General features: G+C 40.6%; 1 protein-coding gene across 18 annotated transcripts in view; it reads left to right on the top strand.

The window, feature by feature from the left end:
• Window positions 1-24,445, top strand: part of MBNL1 (muscleblind like splicing regulator 1) — a 271,047-nt gene that overhangs the window by 187,376 nt on the left and 59,226 nt on the right. For 13 of the 18 annotated variants that reach the window (XM_077488133.1, XM_077488139.1, XM_077488143.1 and 10 more), the window contains 2 exons: window positions 14,584-14,754; window positions 19,131-19,217. In XM_077488133.1, the coding sequence (XP_077344259.1) occupies window positions 14,584-14,754; window positions 19,131-19,217 (258 nt within the window). The remainder of the gene's footprint in view (window positions 1-14,583; window positions 14,755-19,130; window positions 19,218-24,445) is intronic. The other 5 variants (XM_077488135.1, XM_077488147.1, XM_077488145.1 and 2 more) reach the window with 1 other exon arrangement.

Raw genomic sequence — 24,445 nt, forward strand, 5'->3', positions numbered from 1 at the left:
AGTTGGGGGCATGGTAAAAATACAACCTCCGCCTTTGCAACTTAAAAGGGAGCAGTTGGGGGCATGGTAAAAATACAACCTCCCACACGTTTTAGAGCACCACTGCAAGTGTAAACAAGCCCTTAGTCAGTGACTTAGAACAAACATGGCAATATTAAGTGTTAATAACTTGTTAAGAAGAAAAACAGCCCCATAGCTTGCATCTTCATAAACAAATCAGCAGTGGTAGCTCATGTATATGATGAAGGATTTCCTTTAAATGCTGACAATATAGGTAGCTTATGATCTAATATGCTGGTAAAAAACAACAGATAAAATCAGTATTGTTCAATAGGAATGTATGATCTACCTGCATGGTTGCAGTACATGGGTTTTTTGTGCCAAGAACAGAACACCTTGTATTTTTTTTCTTTTTAGATTTGGAGTGGTGAGGGCCTAGAATCACTGTTTGATCCCCCAATATAGTCATATGCACACTAGGCTTAAAAATGCTGCTTTTAAAGGTTTTTGGCAGTTTCATTTTTTTTCAGCCTGTTAACGCACCTCTATGTAAGCCTATGGGGGTGATTTACTAAAACTGGAGAGTGCAACATCTGGTGCAGCTCTGCATAGAATCCAATCAGATTCCACTTTTTTTTGTCAAAGTTTTATTGAACAAGCTGAAGTTAGAGGCTGCTACCATGCACAGCTGCACCAGATTCTGGGTGCTTCCGTTTTAATAAATCACCCCCATAGTGTATATGGTAGAAGTAACATCATATGTAAAAATTAAAATAGCACAATTTTAATCCTGTACTTAACTACATTATAGTTATTGTGTTATTAAACCAATATATAGAATTGTTGTATAATTACATTACATGGTCCTATAAATCCAGAAAGCAAATACACAAGTACTTGTTTCCATTAAACTGGTCAAGTTGCACTGTTTGGAAAGCCTGTTTGAACAAACAGCCAAGGAAGATAAATTGATATGTCTGACCTGTTTGCAGATTTGTAAAATCTGTGGCCTCAGTACAAACAAGAAATTTGCACAGCATGGTGTTGACTTTCTAGTGAAGCACAACAGACAAAAGAAGTCCTTACTTAACAACCAACTGCCGCCAGTGAGCTTGAATGCTCAGGGCCTTGGCCTTTTTGCCCCCTGCTGCTTGATGTGGATTGCTACTTAACCTTTACATGGAAGAAATCATCAGCTGTTCTGCCGCTGTCTGTGTTGATAACTAGGTGATGCTGTTGTATAGTCCCGTACTGACAAAGGCCTGTCAAAGCAACATAATTAACATACATGATTGAAATTCAGACTCTCATCGGAGCAAGAATAGTTGGACAGTACACACTTGTATTTGTTTGTACAATATATATATATATATATATATATATATATATACATTGGCTGCCACTTGCCCAACGGATTAACCCCCTTGGCAGTATTCCCGAGTCTAGCTCGGGGTGGAGATTTTATACCAAAAGCGGTAACCCCGAGCCAGACTCGGGACCGCATCGCTGAATGCAGGGAGATGTTACTTACCTTCTCTCCTGGATCCAGCAATGTCCCCCAGCTGTACGAGCGAGCCGTGCTCCGCTTGATCTATCAAGGAGCCGATCTCCATTCCCTGCGAGCGTTGCGACGCACGGGGACGGAGAACGGCACCAAATTCAAAAAGTGAAACACACAGTATACGTACAGTATAATGTAATCTTACAGATTACATTGCTGTATGTAATAATTTCACATCCCCTTTGTCCCTAGTGGTCCGCCCAGTGCTCTGCATGTAGCTTTATATTATAAAAACTGTTCTTTATGCCTGGAAACTGGAGATTGTCCATAGCAACCAAAACTGTCCCTTTACTTAAAAAATGGTTTTAGACCAGCTAGAAAACAGCGATAATAAATTAGAATCACTCGCAGAGTTGAGCGATAGTGATTTGTGGGGAGATCCGTCATCAAATACTGAAAAGTAATGACAGGGACAATTCTGCAACTGAGCAAATCTCAGTGTTTTTGATTTGATTACATTATTGAATAATTTGTATTATTGTTATATTATTATTTGGTATAATTATTTATAGTTATTATATTATAATTTATGATTTCATTTTTCAAACTTTATCATACCCGGGATGTTTGCTAGACTCTGGTTTGGACAAATTTAAGTGAGTTATTCCTAAGAATTACAGGACTACAATATAAAATGCCAAATTTTCATGCAAAATAATTGTATAATAATAATAATCGCTTTCAACACCTAAAATCTGAAATAATCATACTGCCAGGGAGGTTAAATTCAAAATACTAACATTAAGTTACAAAGCCATCCACAACTCTGCCCCCAGCTACATCACTAGCCTAGTCTCAAAATACCAACCTAACCGCCCTCTTCGTTCCTCCCAAGACCTCTTTCTCTCTAGCTTCCTCATCACCTCCTCCCATATCCACCTCCAGCACTTCTCCAGAGCCTCGCCCATCCTCTGGAATTCGCTACCCTAATCTGTCAGTCTGTCTCCAAATGTATCCACTTTTAGGCGATCCCTGAAAACTTTCCTTTTCAGAGAAGCCTATCCTGCCTCCAACAACTGCACTATTTTCTCCATTAGCTCATCCCCCACAGCTATTACCCTTTTGTATAACTTGACCCTCCCTCCTAGATTGTAAGCTCTAACGAGCAGGGCCCTCCGATTCCCCCCTGTATTGAATTGTATTGTAATTGTACTGTCTGCCTTAATGTTGTAAAGCGCTGCGTAAACTGTATCCTGTATAATAATATATATATATATATATATATATATATATATATATATATATATATATATATAGATAGATAGATAGATAGATAGATATCTATATCTATATCTATCTATATATATATATATATATATATATATATATATATATATATATATATATATATATATATATATATATATATATATATATACACACACACAATGGATATATAGATAATTCTTACTGGTAATTTTTATATCAATATGATCTTTCTCTACCTTTCTAAAAGATGTGGTTGGCAGGACAGTAGTGAAATTGTACAGCTTATAGACAATATTAAATTACATGCTGTGACTGTGCAGGCTAGTTTTCATGATGTTCATGTGAAAATGTGCAGTTTTCCCTTTTCATTTATTTTTACAACTGTCATTTTTCCATGCAGGTTTAAATTCAGACTATTCATACCTCTCACATTCCATACAAGGAGTGCCTATGGGGTAGTGTTTTACACTTAGGATGCAGCTGTTTTCCACAACAAACAGTTAAAATTGAAGATATCAAATGTGCAGCAGCATGGTAACTGTCGATCAGCTACCGGGCCCCTAGCCGCATGCTGAAATGTTCTATTTAAGCATGCAGGCTGGTATCTGATGAGACAGTGGTCCCATGTGCTGCATCACACTGTTTACATTTGTGTAGCTTTATTGAGAGTGTACAGAGTTACACTCCATTCAAATCTCTGCATTGCATCATGTTTCGCTGTGCTATGGCGACTTGCAGTGATATCCATTGAACTTTGTAAAAATGCAGCATTTGTCTGCATTTTCAGTGCACATCACAACAGCATTGCTGTGTGCTGTGAACGGGGCCTATAGGAAACAAATCTATGTGCCCTTGTGTTGACTGACATTGATCGGGTGCAAAAATGCCAGTCATTGTACATAATGTGAACAGCATAGGATAGTTTAGTTCCACTTAAGACTGCTGTTCTGATTATTTGAACATCTCTTTGCTAACAGTAGATAACTGTAGTCCTATCACTATTAAAAAACAAAACAAAAAAACCCATAAAACTGTTTCCATTAGCTACAGCAGCCTGCATCATCATATCTGAATAGAGAGATATTATCATTTTGCCTTACTATGTCAAATGTTGTCAAATATACGGAGTAAGAAGCTCTAGGGATGTATATGTGGGATCATATCTGGACATACGTAGTTCAGATTGCTGGTGGCGAACAAGGCTTAGCTTGAAATGAACGCTCTTGTGAGATGAAGTGTGGCTTTTCTTGCTGAGGCCAGGGTCTAAAAAGCTGCATAATGCTGCTGTAATTTAATTACACAAAGGCTGGCTGTTTAGCAGAGCCTGGGCTTTCAGCCGAAATGTTGTTGATGTGATAGCAAAAGAAAAACATCATATGATAGCCGTCTGTGCTTTCCCCTCTCACTTTCATATTCCTGCTGATTAAGTTTCTGAGCTACCCTATTCTGGCAGCAGCCTGACTCTTACCATCCTCAGAATCTCCCCTTTGATTTTCTGGCATGCTAGGCATGACTTCAGACCAGTGCCGGTGATCACAGATAGGATAAGTGGTAATTGAGCAATTATATTGAGTTTTTATTTCTTCCTCTGCTTGGAATATGACCTATTGCTTTCCAAGCAATCAATTTTAGATACGTAATGTAATCACATATATTTTCCAATTATAGGAGTATGTATCAATTTCCTGCTAGCTGAATTGACCCAAACATTCTTAAATCGCATTTCCATGTGTAATAATCACTATACATAAAAATAACCTGGTGTTTCACATGTTTGTATATGGGATGTATGTATAGTGCATGAGAAGTGATAGGATAGATACAGAAAAGCAAACATACAGCCAGTATTTGCAGAAAACTGTGTAGCAATGCTGTTACTATGTTACCTATTGAGATAAACGATATAGAAATGAAATTGTGGAGACTGGAGCTTAGAAAAGCAAATGTATACAGTGCTCTATAAACCTTTATGCCACGTACACACGGCCGGAATTTCCGATGGAAAGAGTCCGATAGAAGCTTTTCATCGGATTTTCCGACTGTGTGTATGCCCATTGGTCTTTTTCTGTCGGCATTTCCAACGGTCTTTAGATTGAGAGCCTGTTCTTAATTTTTCAGACGGATTTTTCAATCGTGTGTATGCAATTCCGACACTCAAAATTCCGACGCATGCTCGGAAACAATAAACTTCCCTTTTATAGTGCCGTCGAACTTGTTGTATGTCACTGTGTTATTGACCGTCGGAATATGGTGTGACTGTGTCTAGGCAAGACAGTTTGAGCGAAATTCGGTCGGAATTCCAACTGGAAACCATCAGAGCTTTTTCCGATCGTGTGTACGCAGCATAAAGCTTGATTCACACTAGTGGGATTTCAGCTACAACTTGAGTGACACAGAATCACATGACAATGGAAATCACACTGGGGTTGATTAAAGCCCCATACACACTATCAGATTATATGCTGAGTTTTTCCTTCAGATTTACCAAAACCATGTAGTAGAAGGGCCTGCCTGATTGCATTCACATTGAAACTCCTAAGATGTGTCCTCATATTATATGGTTTTGGTAAATCTGAAGGAAAAACTCAGCAGAAAATCTGATAGTGTGTATGGGGCTTTAGTAAAACTGGGGAGTGCAACTGTGCATGGTAGCCAATCAGTTTCTAACTTCAGCTTGTTCAATTAACTGCTTGCCGACCAGCCGCCGCAGTTGCACTACGGTAACATGGCTCGGCTGCGCGAAACGCCGTTATCTTACGTCGCCTCCTTTTTTGGCCACTAGAGGAGCGCTGCTGGAAGCTTTCCCCCGGAGCCGATGCAGGTGCCCGGCAGTGGCGATGACCGCCGGGCTCCCACGATTGCTCGAGACATAGCAATACACACAGAAAGCCCAGTTTTCTGAGGGGAGAAAAGACTGATCGTGTGTTCATACAAAGTATGAACACTGATCTATCTCTTCCTATAGCAAGTCCCATCCCACCTTCAGTTAGAACACACACTGTATAAATGCCAATGGTCCCAAAAATGTGTCAAAATTGTCTGATGTGTCCGCCATAATGTCTCAGTCATGATCACATGATCTCAATCATGATAAAAATTGCAGATCGCTGTCATTACTAGTAAATTATAATAAAAATTCTATAAATCTATCCCCTATTTTGTAGACGCTACAACTTTTGCGCAAACCAATCAATATACGCTTATTGCGATTTTTACTACCAAAAATATGTAGAATATTCGCCTAAACTTAGAAAAAAAATAGCTTTTTTTTAAAAAAAAAATGGAAATATTTATTATAGCAAAAAGTACAAAATATTGTGTTTTTTTTCTAAAAATTGTCACTCTTTTTTTGTTTATAGCGCAAAAAATTAAAACCGCAGAGATGATCAAATACCACCAAAAGAAAGCTCTATTTGTGGGGAAAAAAGGAAATAAATTTTGCTTGGGTACAACATCGCACAACCGCGCGATTGTCAGTTAAATCGACGCAGTGCCAAATCGCAAAAAATGGCCCGGTCATTCAGCAGCCAAATCTTCCGGGGCTGAAGTAGTTAAAGTGTTACTATACCCACAATAGTAAAAACAGTCTGTATCTGCAGTAAAGCATGCTGGTTATACTCACTGTGGAACCTAAGGGGTTAATCCTCCATATTGTGTAAAAAGGCTGTTTGATCCTATCTTCTCTGATCCGCCCCTTATTCCACTGTCCCCAATCCATGTCCTGATAAGACAGAGCCTTTGGCCTCACTCTGCACATGCGCAGTTTGATGTGCATCACTAGAGAGTTTTTTTTTTTTTCATTAGAGGGTGCATGTGATCGGCACAGGGACAAACAGCACTACCCAGACAGGGGGTCAGGGACCCTGCAGCCTCATAGGACAGTCAGTTGAGTTGAATGAAAACTCCTCCTACAAGCTTTAACCAGACACTGATAGAAGTCACAAGACTGCTATATACTGCTGATGAGAAAAGCTTTTTAGCAGTTTATATTTAGTAAAATACCGTATTGGCGTATATCACACACTTCCCACCCTTAAAATAAGGAGAAAATTGTGTGTGCGTGTTATACGCCAATATAGGCTGCCACTGAGGGGAAGGAGGGGACGAGTGCTACCCAAATAGAGCCGGATCTCCTGTGTACTCAGCTCTGCTCACAGTCATGCTCAGTCCTGCCCCCTGGATGGCTCCTAGCATTGATGCATGGACCGGTGTTATGTCCATCATAGGATTTGGGCCAAGCGGCAGGACTGGGCATGGTGCCCAGCCTAGTACACAGGAGATCCGGCTCTGTCTATTTCTGCAAGGTTGCAGATGGACACAGATCAGGCTGCAGTGAAGAGCAATGCTGCAGATAGGCACTGATCGGACTGCAATGAGGAGAAATGCTGCAGATGGGCACTGATCGGACTGCAGTGGGGAGCAATGCTGCAGATGGGCACTGATCAGGCTGCAGTGAGGAGCAATGCTGCAGATGGGCACTAATCAGGCTGCAGTGAGGAGAAATTCTGCAGATGGGCACTAATCAGGCTGCGGTGAGGAGCAAGGCTGCAGATGGGCACTGATTAGGCTGCAGATTGGCACTGATTAGACTGCAGTGAGGAGCAAGGCTGCAGACAGGCACTGATTAGGCTGCAGTTGGGCACTGATTAGACTGCACTGAGGAGAAAGGCTGCAGATGGGCACTGATTAGGCTGCAGTGAGGAGCAAGGCTGCAGATGGGCACAGATCAGACTGCACTGAAGCTGCAGATGGGGACAGATCAAGCTGCTTTGAGACTGCAGATGGGCACTAATCAGGCTGCATTGATGCTCACTCACCATTATTTTGCTTCAAAGTGGTTTATAGTGTTATACGCCAATAAACATGGTAATTGCTTTTCCATGTTCTGTGTATTGTGGGATACCAGGGTCCTGGGTTTAGCAACACTTTAAGCTTTGACAAAAATAAATAAAAAACTGTAAGATTATTGGTTTCTTTGCACCTGATTATTACACTCTCCAGTTTTAGTAAAAAAAACACATTGTTTTCAGTGGGGTCCATTAAAATCAATGCAGTGCAGCACAAAAAGGAAACATGGTTTCTGTAACACTTTGGTGTGATTTTAGCTCAATTTTGGATCCCATGAAAAAGCACCAAAAATGCATCTACATGAGATTCAATGCTTTTGATGGGATTTCACTGCTTTTAAATCCTATCTAGGCTCCTCCTCCCAGACACATCCCTCCACAAACACATCCAATGAATATCCTCAAATTTTTTTGACAAATATGTGTAATGGAAGAACTTTTCCTTACACAGAGGTCATTATTAAGAATCCAGTATCTATGCTTCCTCCTCCTCTGCTTCTCCTTTCCTTCAATCAACACTGCAGCAGTAACAGTAACAACTGTTGCCATGACCAAAGACAGAGATGACATGACTGCTTAACCACCAAACAACACAGGCAAACAAGAAAGCAAAAAAGGAAGAGGACACCTTTAATTGATGTCACAACAAACATGCTTATCATTGGCCCAAACCAAAAACACGCAGAGGTGTGAAAAGACCAGTAAAAACACATCAAAATCATGTAAACAATGCAACCAGGAAGCACTACATATTCACAGTAAAAATTGGATCAATTTGCACCTGCAGTGGTGTGAACCTAGCCTTATTTACAAGTTCTATATATCAACTCAGAGTTCTAGGTGGGATGGGTTTTGATGACCCCAAATTGTGGAAGTCAAATAGCTCACAGCTCCACCCTTACAGTATGTCCCCAAAATGCACAATTTAGGGAGAAAATGGTCAAATTTAAATCTTTTGTCTGTGTTGGATAGCCAGAGGCAGTGACACACTTCATAAAATACCCTACTAAAACACAGCCCAAATTGAGGCACAAAACTGAACATTTTTGAAGAAAAGCCAAGATATCATAACATATCAACATCACACATCTCAATAAACTATTTCAAGCCAAAAGCAGAGCAGGATGTTGTAAACCTCCATTAGCCAAAATCCTTGAAAAATCTTTAATTAGGCCCTGTCGTTAAATTGTCATGTAAGAAATGGTCTACCAGGACTGTTTAAAGCAAATGCACATTCTAATCTAACCTCCAGAAGCAAACCCTTTTCATACCCCAACATTTTTGCTATGAGGATGTTACATTTATAAAACTTTGTTATTTTCCTACACATTAGTGTAACATCAGACACAAAATACACCCATATTTCATGATCCAGCAAGCAAATGGAATACCTTGTACCTCTTAATGTGATAAGGTTGCCACCTGTCCGGGACTCACCTGGACAGTTTGGGTTTGAAATCATGCATCCTGTTTCAGACTGCCTGAAACCTGGACACATTATTCAGATCGGACTTGGTCCGGCGGACCGGAATCCATTGGACAATTCGATCATGTGTGGGCTCCAGTGGATTTTTTTTCCCCAAAAGTCAGACGGACCTAGAAATAAAACATGTTTCAAATCTATCCGACGGACTCAAGACCGACGGACTAAAAGTCAGGAAAGCCGTTGTCTGTGTGCTAGTCCGACGGACCAAATACGACGCAAGGGCAGCTATTGGCTACTGGCTATTGAACTTCCTTGTTTAGTCCCGTTTACGCCATCACGTTCAAAATGAATGGACTTTCAAATGGACTTAGTCCAGTCATGTGTGGTCAAGTCCGTTCATTCAGAAAGTCCATCGGACCTCCTCCGAAAGTCCGTCAGGAAGACCGTTGGACCTAGTCCGTCGAAAAGTCCAGTCGTGTGTACGTGGCATTACACTCTCTTTCATGCTGCCCAAAGCCAGCACTAACAATCCCCCCCTAAAACACACACACACAGACGGGAGAGGAGAGAATGCTTGATCTGCACCTCTTCCTCCCGCCCCTCCGCCTCTGTGTCTGACACACTCCAATCCCCAGGGATGTGCCTCAGAAAAGCAAAGTCCAGCAGCCTCAGATACATCTAGATGAGAGGTGCTGACTGCCAAGGGGTGAATGAGCTCACTATCCATCCCTGTCTGTGACTGAAGTCTTCCCCTTCTCTCTCCTGCCTCTGAGTGAGTAAATTAAAGTTAAATCAGGGTTCTCAGAGCACCCCTTACATTAGAGTTCCGCTTTACACCAGAAGCCACAGTGTTCCCTTAAATCAGAGTCCTCACCATACATCAGAGTTCTCAGTGTTCCCCCTTAAATCAGGGTTTCCAGAGCATCCCTTATGTTAGAGTCCCCAGAGTTCTCCCTTACATCAGAGTCTCCAGAGTCCCCCCTTACAGTGAAAGGGAACTCTGCGAGTTCAGATGTAAAAGGGGAACGCTGTGGACTCTGATGTAAAGGGGGACTCTTGTTATTAACTTCATATGATTAGAAATGTTATTTTATAGAAAAATATATGTATAGTTTATACTATAAAAAAAATTACTATGTGCCGCTAAAGTGTTCGGGTTTGACTTGATGAAAAGGCGGCAACCTTATATATGCATCCAATTTATATTATATTTGGTCTCTATCAAATTGTAATTTCATTCTCTGCCAATAATCTGTTGGTTGTCGGATTGTGAACCTTGTCATCCATAAAAAAAAATATAGACAGAATAAATGTCATAATGGAGCATAATAAAACACGTTTATGCCCCTTCAAGAGAAACTGCAGTCTGCTCACATAATTTGTAATAAAAGCATCTTTGCCATTCTGAAGCTTCCCTTCAACCACTTTGCATATTATTTTATATATACTGTGTTTCTGTACTTGCCAAATATGCTGCAGAAATCTCCCAAGTTTGGCTGCATTCATTTTAACTGTGGGCAGCTGAAGCTGCTGCCTGTTAACTTCCTGGTTTCACACAGAGGCACACCTCCAGCTCTGCAGCCTCACAGCTCTCATTGGCCCACTTCTGAAATATCCCCTCTCCCTTACTGGGGCTGCATGAGTGCTGCCGGCACTGGGGGGGCTACAGTTCATTGAGGGAACCATGAATGCCAACATGTACTGTGACATACTGAAGCAGAGCATGACCCCCTCTCTTCGAGCCACTGGGCAGTATCCCAACATGATAATGACCCCAAACACACCTCCAAGGTGACCACTGCCTTGTTAAAGAAGCTGAGGGTAAAAATGATGGACTGGCCGAGCATGTCTCCAGACCTAAAACCTATTGAACATCTGTGGGGCATTCTCAAATGGAAGGTGGAGGAGCGCAAGGTCTCTAACATCCACCAGCTTTGCTATGTCGTCATGGAGGAGTGGAAGAGGACTCCAGTGGCAACATGTGTAGATCCGGTGAACTACATGCCCAAGAGGGTTAAGGCAGTGCTGAAAAATAATGGTGGGCACACAAAATATTGACACTTTGGACTCAATTTGGACATTTCACTTAGGGGTATACTCACTTTTGTTGCCAGCGGTTTAGACAATAATGGCTGTGTGTTGAGTTATTTTGAGAGGACAGCAGATTTACACAGTTATACAAGCTGTACACTCACTACTTTACATTATAGCAAAGTGTAATTTCTTCAGTGTTGTCATGTGAAAAGATATAAAATATTTACAAAAATGTGAGGGGTGTACAAACTTATGTGAGATGCTGAAAATAGCATATTCTTTTGGATATTTTTAAAGATATTTTTGTTACTGTTAGTTCATGTATTGTACCTGACCAGTGCAAGTCAGAACACTTTATCATTGTTATTAACCTCCTTGTGCTGTGTGATAGATGAGCACACTGGTAATTTAGATGTGCTTTCAGACTGAAGACATTACTGCTCTGGGTGGGTATAGATTTTTTTGTCAGAAGTATTGCTTTTTTGGCTGGTTTTAACTACAGCATGACAAAGCATTAATGCCTTTTCAACATTACATTCACGTTCGGATATAGAGATGGCTGTTGCAGTGATGAATTGGTAGAGTTCCACCCTGGAATTAATTATTTTGATTTTTTGTAAATTATATTTGCAGATAGGTAGTAAAACTGACATGCTGTGTAAATAGATGTCTTGGCCTGTATAGAGCTATAGGTGAAGCATGGGCAGCCCTCAATACTCCAGATATATGTTGGAGGAAGGAGCAACAAGCACACAGCTGAAAGTGGCCAAGTTCCTGGTTTGGGAGTGTGCAATAATGGATTCTCCAACACAAAAGTGCCCTTGCAAGATTCATGGAATATGTAGGGGTCATACTCATACTCTGGATTACATTGTGTCTTTCAGGTGCTCTGATATCAATAGAACAACAGTATAATTAACAGAGTAGCCAATTCTAGGGGTTCTAGCAGTGGTGGCCCATCCATAGGGGGCGCATGGGCGCAGCACCCCTCCTATAGAAAAAAAAATTCCCCAAAAATGTCCTTTAACTAAGTGCACTGTGTCTGGGCGCCGGACACAGTGCACTATGGGAAGCGCCACGTCGATGCAATCACGAGATTGCAGACATGGCGCTTCATTTGCGGGCCATTAACCCACCTTGTGGCGCAATGCAAAGCGCCGATTAGCTTTATATCTTATATTTTATGACACATGTATTGTTCAAGGTATGATTGCTGTATTTGTTTCTACCAATATATGCACTTTGCAGTTCTTCTGCATCTGTCATATAATTAACTTCTGATCTGATACAGATGCAGCTAAATGTTACTTATTCATCTGGAATAGAGGCAGCTTATAGTAAATAATAGTAAATAATACCTTTTTGTATGAAGGTTTTGAAGTAATATATTTCAGGCAAGTGCATCAATTTTTGTACAATTTTTAGTGATACCAAAGTGACAGCTAGCTGAAATAACCAAATAGGATGTCAGTTATGAGTATAGAATTAGTATAGAAAATATTGCTCCAAGCATTATCACCTTATAAGTAAATTTATTCTATTTTGATGACCATATACAAACTTTTCATATCTGATTAAAGGGACTTTGTTTGTGGCTTTTGATAAAATTCAACCTCATTGGAGAGGGACGAATAAGATTCGTTCAATCTCAAGACTCGAGACTAGGTAGATTTTTTATATGAAATCTTATGTGCCGTTTGGCTTAAATGTCGACTGGGACGTCAATTGTTTTATAAATAATGCTTTGTTACTAACAACACAGAAGTTCTCAAAAAAGATCACTTATCCGGCGCTTATGAAAATATACTATTGTAGTAGAGAAGTAGCTGCTATAATACAAACATTTCTAAAAGGGAAGCAATCAAAACTACAATTAAAATAAATATACCATATTTATCGACGTATATCACGCACAGGTGTATAACACGCACATTCATTTTAAGAGGGAAGTTTCAGGAAAACACTTACATTTTTGTTATTGGCGTATAACACGCACACGCTATTTGCACACGATTTTCATGGTGAAAAAGTGAGTGTTATACGCCAATAAATACAGTAAATGAAAAAATAGTCTTTCAAACTTCAGCAGCGCTAATGGTTTTGCATAAAAAATTTGTAGTCTGTAAATCCAACTGAAACCGAAATCCCAAAACATTTGCATGTAGGAGTTTATAAATGATTCATCAACTGTTTCAAGATCAATCTGAGCCTCTTAGTATGTATGGGGTGGCTACGATAACTTCCAAATGAATCTCTGTCCAATCCTCAGTAAACGATCAGCCGATATGGAAACAGACACTCACATCTTCTGATTCACCAGGATCCAATCAGCTAAGAGTTTTCCATAATACTCGGGCAAGGAAAGGAAAGAGGAAGCCTCATAGTGTAAAATTGTTAAGCTTTTTATTATTCAAAAGACCCCCTTCCCTTAATACATTACACTTACAAACAAATATAAAAAAATAGCATCCAATAAATGGTAGCATGGTGTATTCAGTTCTGTTAATCTCACCACCAGTCGGAATGCTGTAGTCACCCGTGGTGGTTCCCAGGGAGAAGCCAGAGCCAATGAGCTGTATAGCAAGTTACACAGATCTAGCATCCAATAGTCAAAATTGCACCGGTGGTGGGTATAATGAGAAAGCTTGATGACACCGTCATTTGGCCATTCCCCAGTTGATGTCCGCTAGTGATGAAACGTGTATGGAGGAGCCTACGAAGGTGATGTCATCACGTTTTTCCTCTCAGGATTGGACGAATTATACATGTAGTGAACAAAAGTTTCTGGAGACATTGTGGTTACGCTTTTAACCAATGATTAGTGATCACGGCGTTCTGGTTCTAGTGATCACGGAGTTCAAGCAGATTAACTTCTCACCTGTGTGTGGAGCTGGAAGCACTTATATGAAGGATTTCTTCGTGGATATTTTCACTGCAAACTATCGCTCTTATTTGAATGGGTGTTTATTGTTCAATATATGGACCTCAATTGCAATGGGATTCTGCTTTAGTTTTCTTTTTCACTTTGTTTTTCTTCATTGGAATTTTGTTTTAGTTTTTACATCACTTGTTTAATTAATCACTAAGTTTATCAGTGCTGCATTTACTTAGTATACCATATCTGTTTGAAGTTTTTTGCATTAGACTTTTAAGTGCTAGCAGCTATACAACTCAACTCAACATTTTATATTAATTTTCACGTACTTTCTAGCGATACATTGGCCTTAGGGCCTCCTTTTTCATATCTGATTACCAATAATATTAAAGAGAGTTTTGCATAAGTCAGCATATAATTTTGTTCAGTACATAAACTCATAGTACTTATTTATACATGCAATGTGGACAGAATAACCAGGTGACTTGCATCTTCAATGACAATGTAAACAGCATGCAGATATATATATTTCAAGATAGAAAAGGTGTTTATGCTCTGTTTTCCACATTATATGAGCGCACACATATCACATCAATTTATACTGACAGTGCCTTGTTTTTTCTTCCCCAAGGGTCGCTGTTCACGGGAGAATTGTAAATATCTCCATCCACCGTCACATTTAAAAACACAGTTAGAGATAAATGGACGGAATAACCTGATCCAACAAAAGAACATGGCCATGCTGGCCCAGCAAATGCAGCTAGCCAATGCAATGATTCCTGGTACTCAGCTCCAGCCTATGGTAAGTACGTCAGTGGAAAACCTGTAATAGAACGTGGCTTCTTTTTTTGTTTAACTGTGTGGGCATCTATTGCCAGTGATGTGTGTTTGTAAATGCACAACCTTAGACAAGCTCACCCATCTGCGCACAACTCTCTGCACATAGTCATTCCTCTTTTGCAATAATTGTGGCAACTATGCGAGCTGCATTCATGTGAAGACTATCTGAGCTAGTTACAGCAATTTGCAGTAATAATCTGATGCAATATATGTCATTCACTTTTAGTAACATGTTACGTGCTACTCCCATATTCAGGGTGTAACATGTAACTTATTACTAAAGCAGCTGCCCCCGCACACCCTGACCCTTATGGTGGCAGCAGGTGGATGATCCTCTCCTCACACCCACTGCCACAATACTAAAACAGTGTGGCTGTGTGGAGCTCCACCCACACTGCCGCATCATTCATTCACAGAGTTCTGTGAATGAATGAACTACAAGTCCCATCTACCACCACAGCAGATAGCTTGTAATTCTCAATGAAATGTTTGTGTGTTGGTGAGCGCTCTCATAATTCATTGATTCTTCCTATTCTTCAGTAACTACCTGCTGGGTACAGGCAGATCACTGTACTGATGGTTTTGCAAGAGCCTGACATTGCACCTGTGATCTGTTGATTGTGGTTGCAATGCTCTGTAGGTTCTTAAGGAAAAAAATGCACATTTTTTTTACTAGTAAAAAAATGTGCATTTTATTATTATTATTATTATTTATTTATTTATTACAAAAGTGAACTTTTGCCTTTAAAAGCATAATCTGCTCATTCCCACGATAAAACAGTGAGTGTCAGGCTGCTGTTTTGTGCCAAGTGTTTTGTAAAAGAATTTTAGGAAAAAATGTAAATCTTCAAGAAATTCAGAAATAGTCTCCACATTGCAATGTGGTTAAAGTGTTACTAAACCCATCCTGCATTCACTATATGTGGTCTCCCACAGTACACAGAACATGGAAATTCAATTATTTTAGTAAATATAAACTGCTAAATACCTTTTCATCAGCAGTATATAGCAGCCTTGTGACTTCCATCAGTGACTGGCCAAGTGCTGGTTAAAGCTTGTAGGAAGTTTCCCTCTGCTCTGACTGTCCCAAAAGGCTGCACGACCCGACCCTCTGTCTGGACAATGCTAATTGGCCCTGTGCTAATCACATGCACCCCCCCCCCCCCTCCAGAAAAAAAAATTCTCTAGCAAAACACACAAAACTGATCATGTGCAGAGTGCCTCCAAGGCTCTGTACAATAAGGAGACAGTGGAAGAAGGGAAGAATCAGAGAAGATAGGATTATACAGACTTTTTACACAATTAGGGGGATTAACCCCATTCCACAATGAGTATAACAAGCATGCTTTACTACATATACAGAATGATTTTACTGTTGTGGGTTTGGTAACACTTTAAATGTGAATTCAAACTAATACAAAATATAAGAAAGCTCATTTATAAATAGATCATAAAATACCGTGAGAGAAATTTAATATAACTTGAGCCACTGAAATATGGAGTAGCTGTGGCAATCATAAAGAAAAAATAAGAATATAAATGATCAAAGGCTTATATTTGGTGGAGTTTATAGTCTATATTCAAACTTTTGTTTTTTCATTTTGAATACAGTGTGGAAGTATAAGATCCCCTGTCAGGTTTTTTTTTTTTTTGCCGTCTATGTCACCTTCTCTATTTGTCCTAGTGGCCAATAGGAGATAAGAAATCAGATTTTATATTTGTCACCAGAACAAGAAGAATGAATCAATCTGCTGCGTCTTTGGGGTGCAATTTGAGAGGACATTTTGTTTTTGACTGGATGGGCACAAATCTCTCCCTTGATAGCTTAATAGCTAAGCATTTTGATGTAAAAATGGCTGAACAGGATAAAAGAACTTGTCCAATTGCTATTGTTTTTCGCCAGTAAGCTGTGAGATGTCTCTATGCACCCAGTCTGCTCAGATTAGACAGTGGCCTGAAGATGGCCAGATCAGTGTATGTGGATACTTTTACACATGTAGGTTGCACTATTACAGTTCACTATCACTTCTTTCAGTGCAATTAGGTTCTGTTAAAGCAGAATTCAGCCTCCATCTCAGAAAGAAATGCAAAATTTAGAAGCTAAATACTATGCTATATTGGAATTAGACTGTGGGGTTGATTTATTAAAACTGGAGAGTGCAAAGTCTGGCACAGCGGAGGCGCATTTGCATCACAAAGCTGGATGGTCGCTAGAAGGCAGAGCTCTGAGTGAAGCGGGGACTTCCGCACCTTCCCCAGGGCCATTGAGTCTTCATTCCTCAGACACCCGCACCCCTGGGGGAATACCCAGTGCATGCCGACATCCAGGTCCCATAGCAGGAAACCAGCACAAAATGCCCTTAACGTAATATATTCTCTGGGTTCGGGAGCAGAACAGGATGCCTCAAGATGGCGCCCAGTCACTGCATGTGCAGGCCTCAGAACATAGCCCCGCGGCCTCTCCAGCTCACTCATCAGGAGGCAGTGAGTACCCAGTCCAGCTTACAAAAGCGGACTTAGATCATAGCCTGGCATCTATGTATACTAAGCCAGCAGAGAAGATCCAGTAGGAACTCTATATGTCTACCAGCACTTTGCAGTAGGAGTTAGCATTCTTGAGGGACCAGGACAGATCTCCTTGAGACCAAACATGATGAGCTGCAGTTAACTTATACTGACTTCTACAGGGACCATGAGTCATTCTCATATGCCGTCTCTCAGCTCCAAGCCCACCTGGAGGATCTGGACAACAGAAATAGACGCAATAACCTGAGAGTGAGGGGGTCCCTGAATCAGTCACTGACTTACTCCCAGCAGTTCAGAGATTGTTCAAGTCCAGAGTCCCCTGCAGCTTCCTTTGCTTGTGACCGAATTCACAGGGCTCTACGCCCCAAGCCACCAGATGAGAAGCCACCAAGGGATATAGTATTGTGCCTTAAAGATTGCCTTATTAAAGAGGAGATACTCAGAGCCTCCTGCAATACTCCCAACATAGTGTTGGATGAGATCAAGATTCAAATATACCCTGGTCTATCCCCTGCCACGTTTGATGAATGCTGCAAGATGAAAGAGATCACCTTGGTACTACAAGCTGCAAGGATTCGCTACAGGTAGGGAATCCCCTTCAAACTATATGTCCCCCACAATGGCACTACATACAATGTCACCTCCATCCCTGAGGGCAAAGAGCTCCTAGTCAAGCTGGGACTTTTATCTCAAGAGAACCTGCCTAGGATGCCATCCACCCCTTGCCCCTCGGCCATCTGAGCGACTCCTTCTCCACAAAGAGAGCATAGACAAGACTTCAGAAACCTGCCTAACTGGTATGATCACTCTTTACTCCGTTCAGTTCCTGGACCTACCTGTTTGGATAGCTACTTTTCCCGTTGGCATGTCCCCATTATCTCACTATATAATGGGGATGGGAAGTCACTTTCTCCCCCCCATTTTATTTTCTTTGTGTTCCCTGCAGCCTCCGAATCCACATGGTACCCACTTGATTGACCCCCTACTCTTACTATAAGATAGCCTAGAGCCTAGGCTGCTATCCTACTGTTTTGGAGAGCCGGTTTAGGTCCCCTTTTCTACAGGTCCCCTGTAGCCTTTTAATTTAAGTGCTGTAGTTTTTTTTTTCTATATGGTTAAAAAGAGGTTTGGACATTACTGTCCTCATATAGTGATGTGTTTTTTTAGTCGGAGAGGATTCTCTCCCCCGACTGCATTCGACGTTGGACTCATGTTTTTTCTCTATTCTCTTGTTTTTATTTTTCAGTTTTGTCCCAATTTCTGTCTCTAAGGGTATTACACTAAATTCTATCCATAATTATAGATTGCTGCTCATAATTATTGTTGTCACGCTTCTGCTAAGATACATGTTTGATCTTGACTGTGGTTACAGACGTTGAACCACTCCCTGACATCTTATCCCACCTGGGTGCTTGTTAGTTTTCCCTCAGATATGCAATGGGTATCAAGGTAATTTCACATAATATTAGGGGCTTTAATTCACCCCATTAGAGAAAGAAAGCCTTTAGAGTATACAAACACATGGGGACAGATATCTTATTACTTCATGAGACACACTTTTCAGAATCCAATCATCCTATTTATTTTGACAGATCATTTAGGCAGAGTTACTTCACCACCTTCAGGTCTAGATCTCGGGGAGTAACGATATTTATTAAGAATACTGTCTTACTAGATGTACAACATGTATATGAGGACCCGTTGAGCAGATTTATAATCCTCCAAGGCTCCTTACAGGGTAAGGCAGATACTATAGCCAATGTATATGCTCCTAATGATTCTCAAGCAACCTTTTTTAAATCTTTTTTCCAGATCCTAGATAAATATCTCTCCCCTCACCTTATAGTTGGCGGGGACTTCAATCTGATGGCATACTCCGGTCTGGACAGAAGCCGAGTTGTGAGTACTGCAAATGCCTTTCCTATGTAGCGCTACCCTTGCAGGAGTCGCTTAAGTATGTTTGTTGCGTACTCTGTACTCTGCCTCTCAACCCCAATAACAGTTTCTATCCCTCTTGGCACACCTGGTAATAGTGTAAGTGCAATGACCAATGATAAACACACAAGTTATGATAAAACACAGAAATTGTCTTCACTGCAATATTTCTGTGGAAAAGTAACAGACAGTGACAGTATATATATATATATATATATATATATATATATATATATATATATATATATATATATATAAATGTAATCAACTGGAGAGCAATAAATAACTGAGATTAAGAACAATATAGCTCAATATTACATTCAGGCTGCTTTCAGAGGATCCCAGACCTGGGAATAACCCCAAAAACAGAGGCACACTTAAATGGCAAATAAATCACAATATGACACTTTATATCGGATTGGCTACCTCTACTTAAATGTGGCTCTATGAGTCCAGGCAGGAGGAGAGCAGAATACTGACCCTCTTTATGTCAGATCTCTCTTGTCTGTCTCCTGAGACCACAGGCCCAACTATAAACACTATTCAAATCAACATTCAATGGATCAGGCCCCATGTAAACTGTCCAACACCCACGGCATATACAGAGCCCTGCGTATGTGTGTGCGGGCCCATATGGCACTAGTAACTTCAATCCCTTTGAAGAAGGATGAGGCTTTGTATCTTCAGCTAACCACTCTCATTGGTGCACTTAAACTCCTGAATAGCAGGGCCAAAGAACACAACTGGCCCAGATTATCAAGTAAAAAAATGCGGGATCTTCCTCAGCAAGCTGAAAGGACAATGGTGTCTGTATACAGTGTCTCTGTAATTGAATGGCCTTGTGTTCTGCGGCACAACAGCTGTCAGCAAGGTGACTAAGGGCAATGATGTCTGTATACAGTGTCCTTGTTTCCTGCAAATGGGCAAAAGCCCTCTCACCCAATCCTGCGGTCAAGGCCCAAATGAACTTCCTGGAACAGACAGGCTCTTCAAGTGACCTGACTGGTCACCTCACACCGGAACGCTTCACACCGTTGGTGCAGGTGCGTCTGGATATGCACCTGGAATCCCCCTCTCTCAGGCTGGATATCCCGACTGGCTGTGGATACCTGAAATCACGTGGTGGACTGGCCTGGGAGGCAGCACCTCTCCCCTATGTCTAATCTCTTCCTCTGCTTCGTGTCATCTGAGAAATCTCCTCCAATCAGCAAGATGGAGTCTCTAGTTCCTTTTTCTCCAGAGCATGCTGGCTCTTGTAGTTCCATACAGGTTAATCTGAATGTTAAACTTGAGTCCTGGTACTATAATTCCCTGTATGCTTTGCTCCCTGGTGGTAATCACTCTGCTGACAGGATGTGATGACACAGAGTCTTAGCTTTTGGGACTGGTCTCCCAAAGGAAGTAACAGTCCTCGACCTGGTATATGCTTTCAAATACATACAGAAGGAAACAGGTTAATGTACACATTAAACAACTATTTTCATTTTTGCAAGAACCTGGCAGAGGAACATCCCACCAATTAATATGGCCTTTATAGGGGTAACCCTACCAGTTGTGCCAAGGGGTGAGTCAGGGTTGCCCTTCACCAAAGCAGCGATGAACAGGTCCGGCATTTCAAGAGTCCCTTAAGGGGAGAGGACAACTTCTTCTGAGCTCTCACCCAACATACCACAGGTCGGTCTCTTGAAATGGGGAATGACGCTTTATTTCCTCTGTTTCACTGGCTCTGGCACAGTAGGCTCACTAGCCTTTTCTTCCTGTTTGACTGCTTCTGCCTCCTGCAGATCAGCCTCTTTTGCTTCTGCTATAGATCCTTCTTCATCCACTGTGGGGAGGGAGACACTTCTGGCCTTCTGCAGACTCTAAGGATAAGAGATCACATCTGGGGACAAGAAGGACTAGCAACTGCTTCACCAGATCTGTGTTGGTCCCTAAAATCAACAAACTTTCTGTAGACCCTGGCAGCCAAGGACACACAATGGCCAGTGTCTCAAAATTCTGAGGCTTTCCAACCCTCAATGGATCACACCACAACTTGATCCCCACATATTCATTACAAGGATGACCCTCCATTTGAATGCCCTGGATTTCTATATCTTCCAACTTTCGCAGGGGTATGTATGACAAATTTCTCTTATAAAAGTCTCTGGTCAGCAAAGTAACCTGAGCATCTGAATCAAGAATGGCTCTTGTATAAATTCCTTCCAACAAAATAGGTGCTACAGGCAGAAGGCTGGCCAACTGGGCAAGAGGTTTGTTGGAATTATAACAGAAAAAGGTAACCCTAGTCGAGGTATGGATTTTTGGTTGTATAGACCCACGACTCAAGAGTAGCTAGTAATGTTTATATATAATATTATGGTTCACCCTTTAATATTATGATTTCTTCTGTTAAGTTGTTACACTATTCACATGTGAAACATGGCTGAGGCAATCTAAAATTACACGATCTGAATGCCCCCAATTGGGCCACTGGCCATATACCAAAACAAAAATTTTTATTATAGAGCTGATTGCACTGTTTTGTTACTCGCTATGTACAAGTTGTTGTATGCGTATTTCCTGTTATTCCTATTCTACAATAAAATCAATAGTTGGTATTAAAAAAAAAGAAAAATCTGGCACAGCTCTGCATACAGCTAGCTGAAGTTAGAAGCTGATTGGCTACCATGCACAGCTGCCCCAGATATTGCACTCTCCAGTTGTAGTAAATCAACCCCTGTTTGACTAATGGCCAATGTTGTGAGGACATAAGCCACTGCTGGCATGAATGTTAAGTAAAAGGAGGCAAGCTTAAAATTGGATAGTCTACTGATTAGTCTTCCATGTTTAAAATTGATAAAAATAATAAAGTTCAATATTATACTGTTCTGCTTTGGGAGCACTAGCAGCCTCAATAGAAAAATCCATGAGCAAGCATTTTACAACGGAACAACCAAAATGTCATCATAACTTTCTTTAGCTTTGTTTACTCCCAATGTGTCATTATGGTAACTATGCATAAAACATCACAACATCCCTAACAAGTATTTCAGTTGTTGGTAAAGATTGTAGGATAAAATAAACTTCTTCTATCAGACATTCTGATGGCTCATTCTGTTCCAGCTCTTTTGCAACTATATGTCATTTTACATTGCTCTTTGTCTTATGAAATGAAAGGCATAGTGACTCACAAAATTTGCTTTATTTCATGTATTGTATTATGTTCTTTGCTGTTACTTAGTTTGATGCTGTAAAGAGAGTATAACTTGGTTGCCCAACTTTCAGCTTTTGAGATCACATACACATCTCTAAATGATCAGAAGTGGCACACTCGCTTCTAGTTTTAGTTCACAAAACATTGTATAGACCACCTTTCGGAGACAGTCAACAGCTGAACAACTACTGCTGGGCAATGGGCATGCTTACTAGAAAGCCAAGAATGCTTTGCAAATAGAGCATCAAGGCTGTAGCTTGTATTAATTGTCTTTTACTTGAAGAAGGATTTTATACAAGTAATGAATACGTGACATGTAAGGAGTTGGATTCAAGCAACCAGTACCATCTGGATACTTATCCTATTTTTTTGACAAATCCAGCAAGGAATAATGATTTAGGGGAACCATGCGATCCTTTGGTATTTTTTTTTTTTTCACCAACACTCACTGGGAAGGGAATGTTGGAGAATTCTAAAAAAAAGTTTCAATACACTGTGCCAGCTCATCTCTACCTAACCAGCTCAAAATAATAGAAAACGAAATCAAATTTTTACAGCTTCCCGATTGAGAATTCAACACTCCATGCCAATTTTTGTATTTTAAATTAAACAATCATTTTAAAATATTTGTTGATTTATTAAAATTAATCTCCTCAGAGTTTCAACTAAATGATTACAAGTGATTTAGCCATATATCAGTTTGGATGGGCTAACCTCTAAACACCATGGAATATGGATATTATTGCCAATGAAATTGGAAAACTACCCATTAACCACTTCCCGACCAGCGCACGACGATGTACGTCGACAGAATGGCACGGGCAGGCATATTGGCGTACATGTACGTCCAATCTTCAATGCCGCCCTGCCATCGGGAGCGCGCCGCCGCCGGCGCGCTCCCACGCCGGTCGGGACCCCCGTGAGTCCAGTCGCGGGACCCCCGTGAGTCCGGTCGCGGGACCCGCGGACTCGATCGCCGCGGGCATACCCGCGATCGTCTCACGGGACGGCTGAATGGAGGAAATGCCGTGTAAACAGCATTTCTCCATTCTGCCTAGCAACTAGTGACGCTGATTTCTGCTCCATGTGATTGGAGCAGAGATCAGTGTTCACTAAATGAAAGCCCAACCCCCCCACAGTTAGTAACACACCCCTAGGAACACTTAACCCCTACACTGCCACCCACTGGTTAACCCTTTCACTGCCAGTGTCATTTACACAGGAATCACTGCATTTATATAGCAGTGATTACTGTATAAATGACAATGGTCCCAAAAATGTGTCAAAAATGTCCGATGGGTCCCCCACAATGTCGCAGTCACAATAAAAATTGCTGATCGCCATTACAAGTAAAAAAAAATAAAAAAAAATTATTAATAAAAATGCTATAAAACTATCCCTATTTTGTAAACGCTATAACTTTTGCGCAAAACAATCAATAATCGCTTATTGCGATTTTTTTTTACCAAAAATATGTAGAAGAATACGTATCGGCCTAAACTGAGGGAAAAAAATGTTTTTTTTATATATTTTTGGGGGATATTTATTATAACAAAAAGTAAAAAATAATGCGTTTTTTTTCAAAATTGTTGCTCTATTTTTGTTTACAGCGCAAAAAATAAAAACCGCAGGGGTGATCAAATACCACCAAAAGAAAGCTCTATTTGTGGGAAAAAAAGGACGTCAATTTTGTTTGGGAGCCATGTCGCACGACCGCGCAATTGTCAGTTAAAGCGACGCAGTGCCGAATCGCAAAAAGTGGTCTGGTCTTTGACCAGCAAAATGGTCCGGTCTGAAAGTGGTTAAAGGGATAAATTAGGCTTGTTTGCAAAATATTCAAGAAGTATGTACAACAAATGCTTATGTAATTTGTAAAAATGTGTATGTAATTGCATTTAAGGAAGGTATGCCCACTATAAAACTGACCTGTTATAAACTCATACTTAGGAGATGCAATTATATAAAAAAAAAAAACTTAAAGCAATTTATTGATTGT

This window comes from Lithobates pipiens, unplaced genomic scaffold, assembly GCF_037356315.1.
Source record: "Lithobates pipiens isolate NorthernLeopardFrog02 unplaced genomic scaffold, aLitPip1_a1.2 Scaffold_18, whole genome shotgun sequence".
Classification (NCBI taxonomy): domain Eukaryota; kingdom Metazoa; phylum Chordata; class Amphibia; order Anura; family Ranidae; genus Lithobates; species Lithobates pipiens.